General features: G+C 36.1%; 1 protein-coding gene across 2 annotated transcripts in view; it reads left to right on the forward strand.

The window, feature by feature from the left end:
• Window positions 1–8,977, forward strand: part of LOC110445097 (homeobox protein Hox-D12-like) — a 69,267-nt gene extending 60,290 nt beyond the window's left edge. For both annotated transcript variants that reach the window (XM_021489487.1, XM_021489489.1), the window contains exon 2: window positions 7,273–8,977. In XM_021489487.1, the coding sequence (XP_021345162.1) occupies window positions 7,273–7,568 (296 nt within the window). In that variant the 3' untranslated portion in view covers window positions 7,569–8,977. The remainder of the gene's footprint in view (window positions 1–7,272) is intronic.
• The last annotated feature ends 10,780 nt before the right edge of the window (window positions 8,978–19,757 follow it).

Genomic DNA, 19,757 nt, shown 5'->3' on the forward strand with positions numbered 1-19,757 from the left:
ACCGTATTATCGCGATTGAAAGTGAATAAACGCGAGTGGTTTATTGCATCGCACCTTAGGACAAATCCGGGTTCATTCCGAAAAGTAAACAATGCCTATTTCAAGGGGATATAAAGCTGTTTTCTATAGTAAAAACATTCTTTCTCTTTATTTCTTTATTTTTTTGTAAGTATATCCAAACTAGATCTACAGTACGAGATTTGTTAGAGTCAGTTTAATGTTGTTTGTTCTGGGTTTTCCAATTGACATTCTCTACTCTCACTCTCTTTCATCCTCAGAGTGTGCTGTTCCATGTTGCGCTCGTAAAATCTCGCGGTTCCTCATCACCTGGGTGATCTGTGCGAGACCACAGCTGACATGACTAATTTCACGTCATATCGAGAAGTTTCTAAACGCTACAGAAATTCGTTTGATTTACAGATAGATCTTGATTTATAAATGAAAGGAACAAAATATTTAAGCATGACGATGGAGTTTATAAACAAACACTAAACTGTCGTAGAGTGCGCGTCTCTGATTCGTCAGGTTTTGATCTTATAATTTAACAGCATGTTAACTTTATGCTCCGAGAAAGCCCCAGGAATTTATTGGCCTAGTTTTATGATAGTTCACATTTCGTCTCTCATCTGTGATCGTGCTAGCCGTGAAATTAGCCGGGGTATCAATCTATTCCTTATTCAATGAGAAAAGAAAGTAAATATAATTTTATGGTCCTCTCCAAAAGTGGTATCACTTGTATAAATTTAGGTCTATTTTCATAGGAAATGTAAACTTGCTTTATCTTAGAGAAACGTTTGGTGTGTTTACGCCTTAAATATAATGTATTCACAAGCAATTGGCGAAGGTATTCAGGATATGAGAAGTTTAAGGGCAAACGATAAAATCAATTTGAAAGAAACGCGCATTCCTTACCCAGTGTGTCTCTATAGTGAGGCACGGAGAGGTCACTACCAAATGGACACACGCCAACAATAGCCATTGTTACAAATAGTGACTGCCGTTAATTGTTTGCTGAATATTTATATTTAGAGATCAATGGATTTTCATTTTTTCTAAGTCTCATTTTCATCAGTTTATGATTTTCTTAGGAGAAATAGTGTTCCTAATAAATCTATTGGCGCCTTCGTCTTAAAAAGACTGTCGGACTTGAGCAAGGCTTCTGCCAGTACGATAGTACAAACTGTAGTATACTAGTATTAGCCTTGCCCAAGTCCGATATTTTGGGAGGTCGAATCAAACGCCTGCTTTTATTCGCAGAAAGTCGAACTAAATTGTCTTCAAAAGCAATTATTTGAAATTGGATTTTTTAATATCTTAATTTGAAAATAAAAATAAAAATAAATAATAATAATTAATGATGAGAGTTAACACATGTTTAGAGTTTGTTCTACTATTTTGTTACAATAAATTGTTTCCAATGCTGGTGTGAGACTAACAATCCGTTTGTGAAGACAGGTGTTAAACTTGTAATAATACTAGTGCATTTCTTTGGTGTGTTTGAGAGTAATCTTCTGCGTATTGTTCAACCCTTGTAAATTACCGTCTGATACTCAAACCAGCTTAGTATAGGGGGACCAACATACAGGTCTGCCTACAGGCGCTTAGCGTACTTAGCCAGTATCTTATACGGGTTATGCTTCTTGAACCAGGCCTAGGGATGTCGGCTAAACATGTTCCTCGTATATTTGTATATATTACACAAGTACTACTTGTGATGAGCTAACACATATTGAGAGATTTCAAATTTCCTTTAAAAATTAAAAATACGGATATAAAAATTACTAGTATTTTACACTGAAGATTTGTTTTAATTTTCTTGTAAAGATAAGTAAGATCCTCCCAATATTTCTAACGCAAAAAAAAATGTTTATGACTCCAGCATAATCTGGCTTTTTTCTTAACGTAATATCTATAGATCATCATAAGATGGCTAGATACAGATTGTATGAAATTATATTTGTATGAGAAAAAGAGAGATAGAGATAGAGAGAGAAAGTAACAGAGCCAAAAATATTCAGCTTCACCGATGGGGAAAGATTGTTTACTCGAGTATACACCTGTGCAAACACATCCATATACATTCACACACATACATTTTATAATTAAATTAATTATTAGCATAACCTAAAAACGATGCAGTGCAAATATGTCGTGAAATTGTCGTAAGATGTTTCTAGATTTCAGCAGCAGTCCTACAGGGACTGTGTTTTGAAAACCTACTAAAAAGCCCCTCATTTCAGTTGGAACCTCGCTTACCGCCAACGCGCTTCAGTTCCTCTTTTTTTCACAATTAATTTCAATCTCATAAATAATATTTAATGCCGATAAAAAAAAAAAGACAGTCTACCCATGTTTTATTGTACTTCTGCATGTTTTGCCAGTCCTAGCGATGACTTGGCGACACATGTAAAATGTCCCCGATTCACAAGTTGTTTCTTTTTGTTATAGCGATATCTACCTGTTCTAAGTCCCCAGGAGACTGCTCTGTACTGTACCTACCTTTAAAACTGTCAGTGCATCAGATCGCTAAATGTTGTATAGCTACATAGCTAAACGGAGAAAAAATGCACTTTCGTAGTATCTCGATAAGCGGTAGGACCACACAAGGCGCGAGGTAAAAAAAACTCTAATCAATATAATGTATCTGCATTTATTTTCATTCAAAGTGCGACTAGCGCACCTCGCAGGCAAATACAGGTCTGATAAAAATGACAAGAGAACACCAATCTAAAAACGTTTGAAATAAATTTTGATTCCATTTTTACATATACAGGCCAACGGACATAAATACAAAAATAAATCCAAACATATACAAAATTTGTCATCATCTATGTGATCTATGTGATTTTTACATATACACGCAGTCTGTCAAGAGTCTATAAGAACTTGAATGAGGAGACACATTGTATATCAATATTCTGAAGGTGATATAATTCTACTATATCCCGTATTTTTCAATTCCATCCCGTAACTTGACTTAATGAAATTTAATGAAAGAAAATCTGAAAATCAACTACACGACTTTATTTCGCATTTTTTTTAAAACTGCATGTACAAGTATATAAGAGAAATTGAAATAATCTCTTTTGAGCATATCATAGTCAAATTTGTGAGAAAAACACTTGAAAAAAATGACTTGGATATCGAGCAAAATATGATATTCATCTTTAAATTTTAACAATATTTTATGTATTATTTTATTTTCTGATTATGATAAAACCATTTATATATATTACAATTTAATGATTTAATTACCTCTCTTATTACGTAAATTGTGTTGCCTTAAACACTGATTTACATTAAAACAGTTTGATTGTACTCTAACAGTTATTTAGGGTTTCTTTATCTTCAAGTTTAATTACTGGTTACAATAACACAACAGAGGTTTATGATGTAAGCAATATATGTCATTCCGGAATAGTTAGCCGTGACCGGATCCGTTCCGTAGTTACATACCCTAGACCATATCGAGTTACCGTAGGGACACCCATATCTGCCATCAAATATTAACAAAGAAAAGTATCAATAATTCTGCGTGATCTCTTCCCTGCACAATGGTCACGCTACAAACACCAGACTTTCCGTCTCTTGGTCCCTCCGCGCACCCTTTCTAATTTTACATTTTTTCTGTTTCCGTTTCACTGTGCTGGTTTTTTTCTCTTCCGACACAGGAAAAGTTCTGTCATCTAAATGTGTCGACACGATCTAAAACAGATGATATAAATAATTGAGGATTCCGTACTATTTCAATTCTGATGTGTGTTCAACTTTTCGCATGAATGTAATCCCACTACCACAAAAAGTTAGTGGTAATCCGTACCACGAATCACTTATCTACAACTAGTCAGTGGAAAACCGCTTACCACAAACAGTCAGTGGCCATCCGTACCCTGAACACTAACTAGTCAGTAATCGTTACACTGAACCACTTTCACAACTAGTGGTTCTGGTTCTTAATCAGCAACGTCCTTTTGGATATAACGCTGATTGCACATGATATATGATGATAGAGTCAACACAGGTCATCTAGTAAACCTATGTACACCAGTATCTGTCTACTTCTGTTTGGTTGACAACCTCGCTTTGAATACATCCAAGGTACATGCAGGTGCTCCGGTCGTATCCGGAGAGAGGTTATTCAACAGTAACACTGTTCTTGGAAATTTTGAGGGGAAAACATTACTACAATGTACATAATATTTTGTGTCTGGAAGGGTGAGAAACTTAGTGACTGGATATTTGAGAAGCGTAATGGGGAGGGGTTAAATGAATTTAGGTTTAGGTAATTTTCTAACACCTACAATCACCCCATTGCCTTTACTTTCACAGTTATCACCATTTTGACCTACAAAAACATTCTTTTAATATTCTTTGATACCGGGAAAATGTGCACCACTCGACTACTTAAAATGAAATATAATTGTACTACTCTAGTAAGAAATGTATATAAACTGTTAAACTATTAAATGATATTGTTTTACACAATTGCCATACGCAATTCAAGCTGACAAGTCCACAAAACTTCTACATATTTACACTGAACGAGCCCGACACTTACAGGATTTTGGTTGACGAAATTTAGTCCGACGATACTTTAGTTGACAACCCTCAGACCGACGAGACTTAGATCTAGCCTAACGAGACTTAGACCGACGAGACTTAGATATAGCCTGACGAGACTTACACCGATGAGACTTAGACTGAACGAGACGGAGACTCACGAGGCTGAGACTGATAAGAGTTGGACTGATTAGAATGAACTGATGAGAGTTGGACTGACAAACACTTAGACCGATGAGACTCATACTGAATGAGAAATGCTTCGCGAGGTTCAGACCGATGAGAGTTATATTGAATGAGAAGTATTGAACGCTACTGCAGAGTCCAAGACTAACGAGACTTTGACAAAAAAATATATATGGTCCTATGGAGAGTAATATAAGACTGACGAGACTTAGATTAACGAGACTTAGATTAACGAGACTGAGGCTGAGAAGACTAGGACTTGCGAGACTCTGAATGCACAAGACTGAGAATAGCGAGACTTGTACTGACCAGACTTAGGTTGATGACTAAATAAGATTAAAATTAAAGAGACTTGGTAAACGAACGTAAAAAATATTACAACAAATAAGTTCTTTGATTGCGAACATTTGTATATATTTTTAAAGCAAACGGCTTGGATTCGATCTTGAAGACGGTACTGAGGTCTAATAACACCGATGAAACTGTTACTCGGAGATAATCTTCATTACATATTTATGCAGATTTTTACGGATACAGTCGCGTTTTTCTGTAAAAACTGATTGTTTAGGAATTGTTAGGTGTTAGTATCGCAGTCTGATCTTTCTATCTATCCAATCAAATTAATTCATTGCTAAGATAAGGCCCGAAATCAGATCATATATAAATGTATTTGTGGTCAACAGGCCACACTGACGCAATATCTCAATTGAAACCCTTCATTAAATGTTTTAGAAATGTAACAATTTCCTTTGATCAATACGCTCATCTTACTATCTTATAATACACAAACACTTCGTGTTAAAGGGTAAAAAACTCAATTGGACTTTAATTTTCCCATCAAGTCGGATACAAGTGTTTCATGACTGATGTGGTAGCGGAACGCGATTGGGGCCACCGATAGGAATGCTTTTGTATGCCGGAAATTTAAACAATCTGAAACAAGAAAAGGAACTCAACAGAACAGATCTTCTCAAACATGAATTTAAAAAATCTCATATACTTTGTCGTTATTATTTTTTATTGTTTTTAAGAGAAATCTTTACTGTCCAATCCCCGTGTACGTAACATATCTAGGTTTATAAATACCAAATATAACTCACAAACGTCTACTTTAAATATCGTCTCAGTTTTCTTATTGTGTAAGATAAGGATCTCTAGATTGAATGTGAAGCTCACTATGTGAAAAATTCAATATGGCACCTTAAGGGGGCCCCTCCCGCAACACCTACCTAGGGAATCGTTGGCTGAGCAGCAGATAACAATTTTCGTCAAAATGGATTTATCCATGACTTTCCAAAGTATTCTGTCTATAGGACTAATTAAATTGGCGAAATCAAAGACGCAAGTTGTAGCCGGTTGATGATTTTAATCTACTTTTGACCTTGGACTAGAAATATCAGCCTGATGATCTAGGTGATGTTTTCGGTGTGTATCGAATACAAATGATACATTAGGGCATCAATGTAACGGATCGACTATAGTGCCACTTACTACAATACAACCACTCAAAATTAGAAATAAACTACACCTTAAAAGTAATTAGATAAGCATGAATGAAAGATTTCTTGTCAGTGTCATTTTTAAGTTATAATCTGATCAACGAATCATATTCAGACAAAACATTATGCCGTCTCTAAATGAACCCAACTTCATCAAAGTAAGGGATGGTCCACGGCGGCACTATTGGGAGGGGGAGGATGAAGGGGGTCCTGCCGGTGATCACTGAAGTGTGACTGGATTGGATTGTAGCGGAACTTTTGTTGACAGACTCTAGATCTACGTCTGGCATCAGACCAGCCCTCCCCCGGGGACACTACTCGTGTAGACCGCCTTACCCGCGGGAATACTCCTCACACGTATATATTGTCTTTGATGATGTTTTTTCTACATGATGAAAAAAATACATTTATTCTGCAAAGAGAATGCTTTCCCACAGAAATGAATCGTTTGTGATCGCTGATGACAGAACAATTGCACGACGGGAAACGAGAGAAAGAGATGGTCGGCTTTCAATTAGAATCCATCTTGTGTAACTGTTGCTATATACAGTTACTTGTGGATGCTTTGTGTTGATCATGGCGTACGTAACGTTTGTACCTAACAGGAGTTACATTGTAGATACAAGCGTAACTGTAACGTATACCTCCCTCTGCTCCCCGGACGGATTTTGTTCCGGGGGATACCAGGCTGCGTCTACAATTTAATGCCTAGATTGTCGGCGAGTCAATTGTATTTTGTTTGGTCTTTGATATCAATATATGCTTTCTCTTTAATACAACTTCGATCCTTATGTAGAATTTTTCCGCCTTAGCATTCCAATCGCATTTTGATATAATAAATTGTGTTATATAGCGATCTTTTGTTATTACGGTGAACGTCCCAATTATTTACCTTTACACTTTATGCCAACACGGAAGTCTGTCATGGCATCTGTCCTGAATTAAAAAGTAGCCACGTGTTTGTTTTATGCAATTGACTCTTTTCAAGGTTGCTGTCACTAAATATATGTCCTTTTGTATATTTCAGAAATGCAACAGATTCACCTTCCTTCGACAACACTGGCTCCAACTACAGTTACCCTGAGGAAGCGACGGAGACCATACTCAAAGTTTCAAATAGCAGAACTCGAAAGAGAATACAACAACTCCACATATATTTCAAAATCTAGAAGATGGGAACTGTCACAGCTCATAAACTTGTCTGAACGACAGATCAAAATATGGTTCCAGAACAGAAGAATCAAAGCGAAGAAAGTGCAAAAACGGGAGGACTCTCCTGGAAAACCCCAAGGACCATGCATGGGTCAGCAGATGGCCCAATGAGTTTATTCGTTACATTAAACAACATTTCATCGTCAAACAATGAAAAACATTTGTCTCTCAGTTGTGACCAATCGATGTGATGTCACGTGACATAATCAAACACACGACGTGAGATGTGACGTAAACTTAGTGCTAACGCGTGACGTCATGAGGACATGTCTCATTTTCGCACATCAACATTATAACGGTCCCACATTGACAAAGAACTACAATAAATAGTGTTCGCAGGAACACTGTCCCCGGACAATGATATTGTCCCCGATTCATACGTATTGGCGTAGCTTGAGAAGCAGATATAGAGGGACGAGTTATCTCGGTCAAGTGGTAGGTGACCACAACATGACTTGGAAGGCTTCTGTCACGTGGCTGAAAATGTGTAGAAAGAAACCAGCTTTAATGAATGTGACTGGTTGATGAGTATATATGACGATTAAAGTATTGACAATGTTGTCACGTGTCTTAAACAGTGCTGACGCTGTCGCCGTGCCTGTTGCCATGGTTTATATACTTAGATAGACATGTTTCCGCTACAAGTTTTAATTTGACGGGCAGATCATCATATCATGAACCTAGATCCGGGTGATTAGACAAACAGGACGCTAGTTTACCTCAAATGCGCATGTATTTGTTTATCATGACTCGGTATTTGATGACGTCATTGTGGAGTATAGTTTGTTGCCCCCGGAACCTCAATGTTCTGATTAGGTGTTTCCTGGTAATGTCCGATAGCCTGAGTGTCTGTCATGTAAATGTATCGTATGATTATTTTGTTAATTTCTGTGTACAATTCGCAGAGATGATCGTATATTATTTAGTATATATGTTAGAAGTTCTAGATTAAGTTGTGTATAAGGAATGAGTTAGCGATTGTTAGCTTTAAACTGACGTAATATTTAAAATAGCGCCCCTCATAACTCGGACAGAAACGTTAACATGAATTTTCAAATTGAATAAATAATACTGAATATGATAGTCATAAGACAAGGTCAATCGAATGTCAATTATTAAAATTCCTAATAACAACAGTAAGTGTTTTTATTCTCTGGAAGTTTAAGCATTATTAGTCGTTCTTACTGATACAATATCTTTTGTCACAGGGGAAATAATGTTTCCTGTTATCTCATTTATTTAACATGAATCTCTTTGTACACAGTTCGGTAGTTTTTTAGTTAACATCTAAATGGCATTACCCTTTAGGCCAATGTCCAGCGATAAGCAGTCTTTCGATATAACAAGCTATTTTCTGTCAAATGACAATATCTTTCTGAAGGTCTCTAATTAAATTGATTTAAGACAACAGTGACATCTAACGCAGAAATATACTTTATCGTACGACACGGCTTACCAGAACTAATGTAACTCTGTTAACGATGTCGATAGAGAAGTAAAACTGGTGTTCAGACACATCTCTAAACGATATAGAGCTATGGACCAAATTTAATTTGTTTTATAAGTAATAATTTTATGATTAGAAATTGATTTCACAAGCTTTGAAAATAATCGTCGTTAAATGTAAAATATAATGGGGTTTTTCTATAAGGCTCCCACATCACAAGACTTCTTAACCTTGAAAGCGTTCCTAATTTTCAACTCAATGAAATACAGTATTTATCTTTATGTTGGCCTTGTTGGACAGGTCTAGATCTCTGACCACGTGATGGTCATCGACACAGAATTAAGTGTGATGTTATCTCATATATATGTCATATACAACATCTGTTAAATAGTTCATCAATTTATTTATTCCATTTGATTAATAACGGTGTCTGGTCATGAACGATCGATCAGTCACAGTGTTCCCGTAAACAGAATCACTATCGACTTTAAAAAAAAGGTAAAAATTCGAAATGTGATAAATAGTATTTTCCTAAAAATGTTTTCATACACTGGAAACAAATATTGAAAAGCACTTATGCGAAAAGCATCTGTCAAATTCTCATAAATGCATGGCACATTTTTGGAATCTAATATAATCGTAATTAAATAGCGAACTAAACAACATTTGTATTGCAAATCGAACTCTAAACATTTTCACCTTATTAATAGGGAGGCTGAAATATATCAAGTTACGGCAAGCTTCACGGTGAAGTTCAATAGCCCAATGGCTGCAGTCGATAGCGCGTTCACGGGCTTATGTTTACATTAAAATCTTTTATTTCTACGGTTATCACTGTAACAACTACTGGACGAAGTTTAAATGGTTCGAAACTGAATCACACTCTATCAATGCAGTACCAAAAATATTCACCAAATTCATATCTTATTTCTGAAATCACATGTACAATGTATAAGAATCATAACTAAGAGGTATCATGTGATACTCATGGTCCTGTGGGTAAATCCAATCCGTAGATATGGGTGTATGAGTGCAAATGTATAACATAGAGTAAGTTATGTCTTCTTTAACGTGCTATTTACATCTCGAATTAGCGATGTAATACGTCATTTGTGTATTAAATACGAAATATTTGAAATGATAAATAAAGCGTATATGTATACGATATATCTGTTTTGTTCTGTTACCACCCAGTAAGTCTAGACGGACAGTAATGGAGCAAGCCTTATTACCTCCCAGGAATTCCTGTCAAACTGGTGAGAATATTTTAATTTCAAAGATTACTGCACAAATGAGGTTCAATCTTTTAAGTGTTTAAAAAAAAAAGCATGCCACACAAACGACAACCATATCAAAACAGATTGCATTGCTATCTAATTGAAACATCGGTGCTGAAACTAATTTCACACTTAGCAGTAATACCGGGCCATGACGTGGTACAGATGTACTTGCTAGATATATGATGGCAAGGACAGAAACTAGAATCATGTTTATATTTTTCTTATTTAAACCATCCGAGTTAACTGACCTGAAATCCCACATTGTCAACTTGCACGTCAACTGGGGGCACTCAATGTTGAGGCACCTGAACCTGACAACACCGTTTTGATACCAGAAAATCTGTATTATTTTCGGAAAGTAGAAAACACATTGACTACCTTTCCTATAAGTATACGGTTTCTAATGATGTGATGCTGATTCGGAATTTACACGAACCCTTTTAAAACTGGCACTTTTGTTAGATATAATGTTGTTTTCTGTTCTTTGTCTTTTTATTCAGTTACGACCCAATGTCAATGTATCTGTCTGAGGTCCTCATGCTAATTATGTCATTACAAGCATATGCTTTTATTCATCAGGGCTTAGCAATAAATTCAGGTAAAGTGTGAATCTTTTAAGCATTTTCTCCAAAAAAAACCATCCATGCATCTTTTTTGAGATCATGTACTTCTTGACTAGTATATGTCAGTGCTGTGTATTGAGACAAAGCAAACGGGAAACTGTCACTACATTTAAGCTCTTCCTCACAACATACACCTCTTATTATTTAGAAGAACAACACATGGAATTATACAGTTTACGGAATGATACACTATACAAAAAGAAACGAAAAAATAAAGCTTTATTTACGGAATGCTACAATATATGGAATGCTACAATACAGATTGTAAATGAAATGGGGTATTTTTGTTCATTGACAGTCATGTGCGTTATCGTGGCATTTTGATATCAAATAATACCAAAACTGAAAAAGACTCAACTTTATAGAAAGAAGACATATTTATGTGCACCAAAGATTGAAACAAACAAAGCTGAGTAGCGAAGACATTGGATTCATCAGCCTGAATTTTTATATTACTAGATAGTTGATATTGTCGGAGATCTGAATGTCACCCAATGCATAACCGCAAGCTTACTGCTACGTTGCAAAGTATTTACCAAATCCGAAATTATACCAAGAACGCAGAGACGGAAAGACAAAAAGACAGTTCTATCTCTTATACTAAAGCAAGGACGGAAAGATTAAGAGACGAATAGACATTTCGGCTAAACCCGGAATGGCGAGACGATAAGTATTTGTATTCTGTATTGTTTTACGGTACATCGACAATTCGCGTCATTTAGGGGCAAACAACAATGTGAGAAAGACCATACGGTGCACATATCATTTGCTAGTTTTATAATTTTCAGTCAAATAAAGCACTTTTTCTTATCAGTAGTTTATCTAAGTGTTAGTTGATTTACCCGAATGCCATGTTAGCACCTGAATCTCTGATAAGTCATCATTTCACACTGAAACGGCGTATCGATTACTTTATTACAGACACATAAAAGCACCATAATAAAACGTTACTTTTACTAATGCTTATTGCATATAATAATAAAACTGCCAAAAATATTAATATTTCATCATCTTGAGTCAATATTGATATTTTTCTTACTTTCAAAAGAAATATTTTAGCGATACAGGTTTTGATTGCTCGATCAGTGCCGACCTCAGAAACGTTAAAAATACTAGGCCTACCACTTGTGCATCATCAGCTGAGAATCGGCAGCGTTCTCACAAAAGTCATTTCGCAATTACATTATTTTCTAGAGATAATTTATATCGTAAATCGGGAAAAACCTATCAAACTAAATAAACATTATCGGTATCGATAATTAACAAAGGATAAAATCAGACATAGAGAAAGAAAGGCGTTACGGACGAGCGAACAGTAACAACACAAAAACAGACAGGAACAAGTTTCTTTTAATGTGAAAAATATTAGCACATATATATATGACAAAAAACGTGAAAAAATGGAAATAGTTAAGCTTTGTAGGCAAATATTGCGCATAGAGTTATTGCATATAAAATTGACATCTGAGTATATATACTCGAAACGTAATACAGCAAGTTGATTGGTTCATTGACTGTGAAAGACAACACAACTCAATTAGGATCCATGACATAAGGATGGAAACAAACTTTCTATGCATATTCGAAATAACCCAACAAGAACGATAGCAACATTTTTCAACAACTAAATAACTTCACTTGGCATTGGATACAATGGTTTATCTTTCTACATGAAGTATGTGAATAAATATAAGCCCTGGTGCTCCAAATGGCTAACCGTCTTCTGATTCATTGGAACACAGTCATCCGACATATAATCTCAGGTACTCATAGCGAGAACATCACAGGAAGTGACAACATCACAACAAGGTCCATTAGAACATCGACCTCAAGGAGAGGTCGCTCAACATCAAACCACCATATCTTCGGTAAGATTTAATCAGTTTGGAAAGATGTATGTATCAAGGTTTTACGTTTTACTCTAACATTTTACGTAACAAACGTGTCGCAGCGTTTCAAGACCGACTGATTCATTTGTCAATGTTTACGCACTAAACGTGTCGCAACGTTTCAAGACCGACTGATTCCTTTGTCAATGTTTACGCACTAAACGTGTCGCAACGTTTCAAGACTGACTGATTCATTTGTCAAGGTTTACGTAACAAACATGTTGTAACGTTTCAAGACCGACTGATTAGTTTGTCAATGTTTACGTAACAAACGTGTCGCAACGATTCAAGACCGACTGGTTCTTTTGTCACTGTTTACGCACTAAACGTGTCGCAACGTTTCAAGACCGACTAATTCCTTTGTCATTGTTTACGCACTAAACGTGTCGCAACGTTTCAAGACCGACTGATTCATTTGTCAATGTTAACGTAACAAACGTGTCGCAACGTTTCAAGACCGACTGGCTCTTTTGTCAATGTTTACGTAACAAACGTGTCGCAACGTTTCAAGACTGACTGATTCCTTTGTCACTGTTTACGCACTAAACATGTCGCAACGTTTCAAGACCGACTGGTTCCTTTGTCAATGTTAACGTAACAAACGTGTCGCAACGTTTCAAGACTGACTGATTCCTTTGTCACTGTTTACGCACTAAACATGTCGCAACGTTTCAAGACCGACTGGTTCCTTTGTCAATGTTTACGCACTAAACGTGTCGCAACGTTTAAAGACAGACTGGCTCTTTTGTCAATGTTTACGTAACAAACGTGTCGCAACGTTTCAAGACCGACTGATTCATTTGTCAATATTTACGCACTAAACGTGTCGCAACGTTTCAAGACCGACTGATTCATTTGTCAATGTTAACGTAACAAACGTGTCGCAAAGTTTCAAGACCGACTGATTCCGTTGTCAATGTTTACGCACTAAACGTGTCGCAACGTTTAAAGACCGACTGGCTCCTTTGTCAATGTTTACGTAACAAACGTGTCACAACGTTTCAAGACCGACTGATTCATTTGTAAATGTTTACGCACTACACGTGTCGCAACGTTTCAAGACCGACTGGTTCCTTTGTCAATGTTTACGCAACAAACGTGTCGCAACGTTTCAAGACTGACTGATTCATTTGTCAATGTTTACGCACTAACCGTGTCGCAACGTTTCAAGACCGACTGATACGTGTCGCAACGTTTAAAGACAGACTGGGTCTTTTGTCAATGTTTACGTAACAAACGTGTCACAACGTTTCAAGACCGACTGATTCATTTGTCAATGTTTACGCACTAACCGTGTCGCAACGTTTCAAGACCGACTGGTTCCTTTGTCAATGTTTACGCAACAAACGTGTCGCAACGTTTCAAGACTGACTGATTCCTTTGTCACTGTTTACGCACTAAACGTGTCGCAAAGTTTCAAGACCGACTGATTCCGTTGTCAATGTTTACGCACTAAACGTGTCGCAAGGTTTCAACACCGACTGATTCATTTGTCACTGTCTACGCACTAAACGTGTCGCAACGTTTCAAGACCGACTGATTCATTTGTAAATGTTTACGCACTAAACGTGTCGCAACGTTTTAAGACCGACTGGTTCTTTTGTCAAGGTTTACGTCAACAACGTGTCGCAACGTTTCAAGACCGACTGGTTCTTTTGTCAAGGTCCCAATCAAGATGAGTGAAAAAGGAACCAAGGCCTTTAAACGTTGCAACACGTTTGGTGCATAAACCTTGGCAAAGGAATCAGTCGGTCTTGAAACGTTGCTACATATTTGGTACGTACATTGTTTGTGTAAAAACGTAAACCTTGATGCATATTAAAACAACATGTGTCTTAGTTTAGGATTTTAACAAAATCAACGTATAAACACTTATGATTATCTCTGTCGTTTAATGAATAAAGAGATAACAAAAAACACTAATGGAATATATCATTAATATTAAATAACATTTACATTATGTACTGCTAGCACATTACGTAAACTTTAAAGTTTCATGTGTAGTAACTAGTTTTCAATGTCTCATATAAAATGGAAGATTATGATATTGAAAACTCGACATTCAGAGGATTATATTACAACTACGGGTTAGAATTGTATCTAATGAACACATTCAGAACATTATGCTCACTTTAATGCTCAAAAAGTTACAGAAATATTTTAAAACATAGAACAGAACTAAGTAGATATGTTATCACTTGGAACTGATTCTTTCCTTGTTATCTGACAAAACCAGGTTTAAATTTGAAAAAAAGGTTACCCTTTCTGAGGACACCAGGTTGTCATTTTCAATGATAACCCAACATTCAATAGCACAGCTGGACCCAGTCGTTCAAACCTGTTAAGATTAACAACAAATTTTATTAAAACGTTCATCTAGTATATTTTCAAAAATATTAAAATGCAAAACTAAAATTACACTTAGAGGGACTCGGGATGATCTTTTGAAGGCAAAAACAACGCAACGAAAAAAACAACGAAAACACGGATTGTTCTTATTTTAGGTATTTCTCCAATATTACATTTTGAAACCTGCGTTAATGTTGAGTTAACATTGTTCTTAAAACTTCGTCCTGGTCTGTTGATGGTGTTATGTATGTCATTACACGGTAATTGCATTGTTGCTTCGTTTCTAATACCCTGGTTTTCGCTTCGAGTATGTGATATTACTACAATTTAAACTAGATATGCATAACGGTTGTCGCCGAGGAAGCAGAATAAGCTTCCCCTTCCGGAACACTTGGTCGTATTCGCCACGAGTCCTTGTAATGTTGTAAATCTTTTCTTTGTTCATATTTTGCGCTAGCTTTATCTTTTTGGAATTTCATATATGGGATTGAATACGTATAACAAGTTATGTTATAATATATAAATATGACATTCATTAGCAGGTGACAGTGAATATTGTCAACCCGAGAAAACCATTGTCAACCGAGGCGAAGCCGAGGGTGACAATGGGGTTTTGAGGGTTGACACTATTCACTGTCACCTGCTAATGAATGTCTTATCTATTTTGTTACACCAAAAGTCTTTGTAGCTCATGCAGAAACGGCAGCAAACCTCGATAATGACATCTTGTTTGTTGATAGTCTGCTGTTTACAATCGCTATATACCGGCGCTTGATGAAATTGGCTGTTGCCGTCAAACGTTCTTGTGACCATCACGGTGGGGAAACGAAGCGGTGCACGCACATTTTTTGCGCATGTGATATTTTTAACTGTCTCATGGCAATATCACCCGCGCCCCTTAAAACCAATGTATTTTCGGAGGGTGACAGAGATTTTTGTTTAATTTTCTCCCAACCAATCAAATAGCTAGAAATTCACTTGAGGTGTAACAAATACTAATGTATAATTACATTCGAACATTACTCTGTATATCTTTAGTATAGTTACCCAGTATTGTTCACTGTAACATGAAATGTAGAATCAGTACCGGATAACTGTCGCCCAGTTAAATATTCGCCCTTTGCTGATAAAATACATGTGCGCCTAGTGTTAATTTCACCCATTCACATGTAATTACTGTATATTGCATGTTGCGTACTAAAACTCGCTGTCATGATTAATTCGCCCTTATTGAGGAAAAAGCGAAAGTGAAACTGCGGCGAACATTTACCGGTATACAGTAACTCTGATGCCGCTAACATCATACTCATTTGCAGAAGTGTTCAAGATGATGTGTTGAGATTAGAACGCAAGATGGTTAGCAAATACTCCAATCCAATCTCTAGACATTCACAAAATAAGCATTTAAAACCATACAAAACAAAAATGTAATTATGCTTTTTTATAAGTTTACATACGCAAATGAGCAAAAACATGCTGAAACATTGCATACCATTTTTCCATTTCATTTTATGAATTTATAGACAATTATGAAAGCAGCTTTTCCTGAATATTTTATAAAGTTTTTACTTAAGAATGCATGGCCGCACTTTATTTACATAACGTCCAAGTTACACGTAAAACGTATAGCATACCTAGAGAACACACTCATCATTTATATGAAAACGCACCACCAAGACATGGAAATCAAATCGTTAAAGTGCTTTGATTGGTAATAAAATGACTACCAAAGTTCCAATTAAATGAGAAATGCATATCTTGGTCTCTCTACAGTAAGAAACAGTCGACAAAGTCGTGAAGGGATGGAAGGGAGATAATGTATCGGAATGCAGGGAAGATGTGCTTATAGTTACATAAGCAGCAAAGATGTGACATTTCGGCCGTGTAGCTGCCTATACCCTGGTACACAGATGGATCCTCTTAGCAAACAAAACAAAACAAAAGCACTGATTGTTGCATCCCCTTGTCCCCTTGTCCCCTTAACAAGACCCCGCCATGGACCCGCTCCTAAATGAATCCACTCCGAACAAGGACTATCTATACGCCCCTTGCATTTACCGAACCAGTAAGATAAAACTATTATGTTTAAACCGACACAATATCGCTGTTTCCAATTTGCTATCCCGAGTCTGAATCCAAGCCCGAAGCGAAGACACCAAAGCCACTTCCTGAAGCTATATGCATTAATAAATTATGTAAACTGTTTCTGCATACATTGTAGAGATAGATCAACCTTATGCCTAAGGTTTTAAGGGATATGAAGGATTCTTAGTATATAGGTATATCGGCTTTGAATACCAAACAGAGTCAACCCAGAATGACAAAATCACAACATATGTCTTCGTGGCAATCCCAAATAGCAAGATAAACTACAGGGCTAAAAAAAGGACAAACTGTTCCCCAAAATAAGACAAACTATACCCCGCCGTCATTGCACTAGGATAAAATACACCCGAGCGGCAGTAAGTATTGATAAAATATAAAATGACAAATAACGCTACAATGTAAGAACACAATGACAGCGTATACCACAGCATCAACACATAATGACAAAAACTCAAAACGTATGTACTACAAACCATTAGAAAAAAGGAAAAAAACTATAGTTTGAAATTGATAATCATTTCCCTCTTGCAGACATTGATTCATTCTTACTGGATAACTGTCGCAAATACCTATATTATACCTTTTCCCATTTCACTTATACTGTCACCTGACAGTTTATTGTATTTCTTTGAAGCGCGTGCTTAATGGATGTTTCTTACAATAGACTCACTTTTAAAATAGAATACCAATAAGAACTGTAATTTAACTTTAAATAAACAATAAAACAACTGCATACTTCAGCTGTTGTCGACGGATGAATTGATAAAAACCATAAAATACATATTGACCTCCGAAAGCGTCCGTGGGTAAGACATTTCGATTGATTGACAATGTCTTCGGTTCTGGTTGTTGTCTTCACTTTTATTTTTCTATTTATCAGTTGCTGTTGTTGTTTTGTCCTTTTGTTTTGATGTTTCCTCGGCTGCTGTTGTTGTTTTCACATTTGTTTTGGTGTCTCTACGGTTCCCGTTGTTGTCTTCCCTTTTGCTTTGATTTCTCCTTGGTTCCTGTTGTGGTCTTCCCTTTTGTTTTGATGTCTCCTTGGTTTCTGTCGTTGTCTTCCCTTTTGTTTTGATGTCTCCTTGGTTTCTGTCGTTGTCTTCCCTTTTGTTTTGATGTCTCATTGGTTCCTGTTGTTGTCTTCTCTTTTGTTTTGATGTCTCCTTGGTTTCCGTTGTTGTCTTCCCTTTTGTTTTGATGTCTCCTTGGTTTCCGTTGTTGTCTTCCCTTTTGTTTTGGTTTATCCTCGGTTTTTGTTTTTTCTCTTCATTTTTCTGGTGGCTCCTTGGTTCCTGTTGATGCTTTGGCATTATCTCAAGTCAAAAGTTCTGCACAGACATCATCAAACTTTTACCTACTTCGAACATAATGACAGAATAATTAGTGTACCTACTAACAACGTTTTGAAGATTAAAATGATGATTGTGTATTAAAAAAAAAAGTGAAGTTATAATGTTATAATGCTTCATTAATTAATACATTTATTACCTTAACTTTTTCATTTTACCCTTTTTGAAATGACACTTTCATTGTTATAATTACTCACTTTCAAATCCAAACAATGTCATTATATTTTCATAATACATAAGTCTAAACAGCGATTTTTTTAAACTGACACTGTCAATGAATTATATCGAATCTATTTGTGTTTCAGGTGAAAGGATATGGTTATTTTACAGTATACCAAAACCTTTTATAAAGGAGTTATGTCTACAATGGTAATAAAGTTTCGCTAGTGCAATTGTTTTACTATAGAAAATATAAAAGCAGTGTACCTGTTGAATTAACATTTTCATCGTTTTTACATTGTACTGCGCAGACAAATTCTTCTTTTTATAAGAATTACAAGACGATATTGCATTCATACAGCTATGAACGCAATTAGATCAGCGTCATTTTGAAGATTCTCCTCCAGCATCTAAGCAACATTTTGGCTGTTCCATGAATAACGTTTGCACTGACAACGCATATACTTCAATATTGAAACGATAAGGGAAGATCTATATTTATGTCAATGATAACTTAATATCTACAATGTAAATATCAGAATTGAACGACATTTTTTAATGTTCATGCCAGTATGAACGCAAACTGGTTAAATACATTTTTTACAATGAAGACTAGTGTGCTTTTAGGAATATTTAGGTTCATACAGCATGAAGTTGAAACAAATGCCGTTTAATTCTTATGTTCATGAAAAAGCCTATATCATAGTGAGGCCAATCTGGATATAGGTAACATGGAACTCGTTCTTCAATTAATTTCGTTACAGTGACTTCAAAGAATGACATTCTTGAAAGAACAATGTATTAATATTCTGACATAATAAATTTAATTGAAGCTAAAAGTTAAAAGTCGAGAAAGGAATGCACAGTTAAGCTTCTCTATGTTGCCATCAATTGTCAGGCAACATTTTGACGTTGTAATTGAGTTAGGCGTTTGTTAAGCAACATTGAGGAAATTATACTTCGAAATAGATGTATGTTGGAACTAAACATCATATGAAACATGGAAATGGATTAATTCTGTATCCAAAGTATAATGATCACATCATCGGATTAATGAAACAGAGCTGACACATTAACGTATTACCAGCTGTCGACGAA

Source organism: Mizuhopecten yessoensis, unplaced genomic scaffold, assembly GCF_002113885.1.
Source record: "Mizuhopecten yessoensis strain PY_sf001 unplaced genomic scaffold, ASM211388v2 scaffold2711.2, whole genome shotgun sequence".
NCBI lineage: Eukaryota > Metazoa > Mollusca > Bivalvia > Pectinida > Pectinidae > Mizuhopecten > Mizuhopecten yessoensis.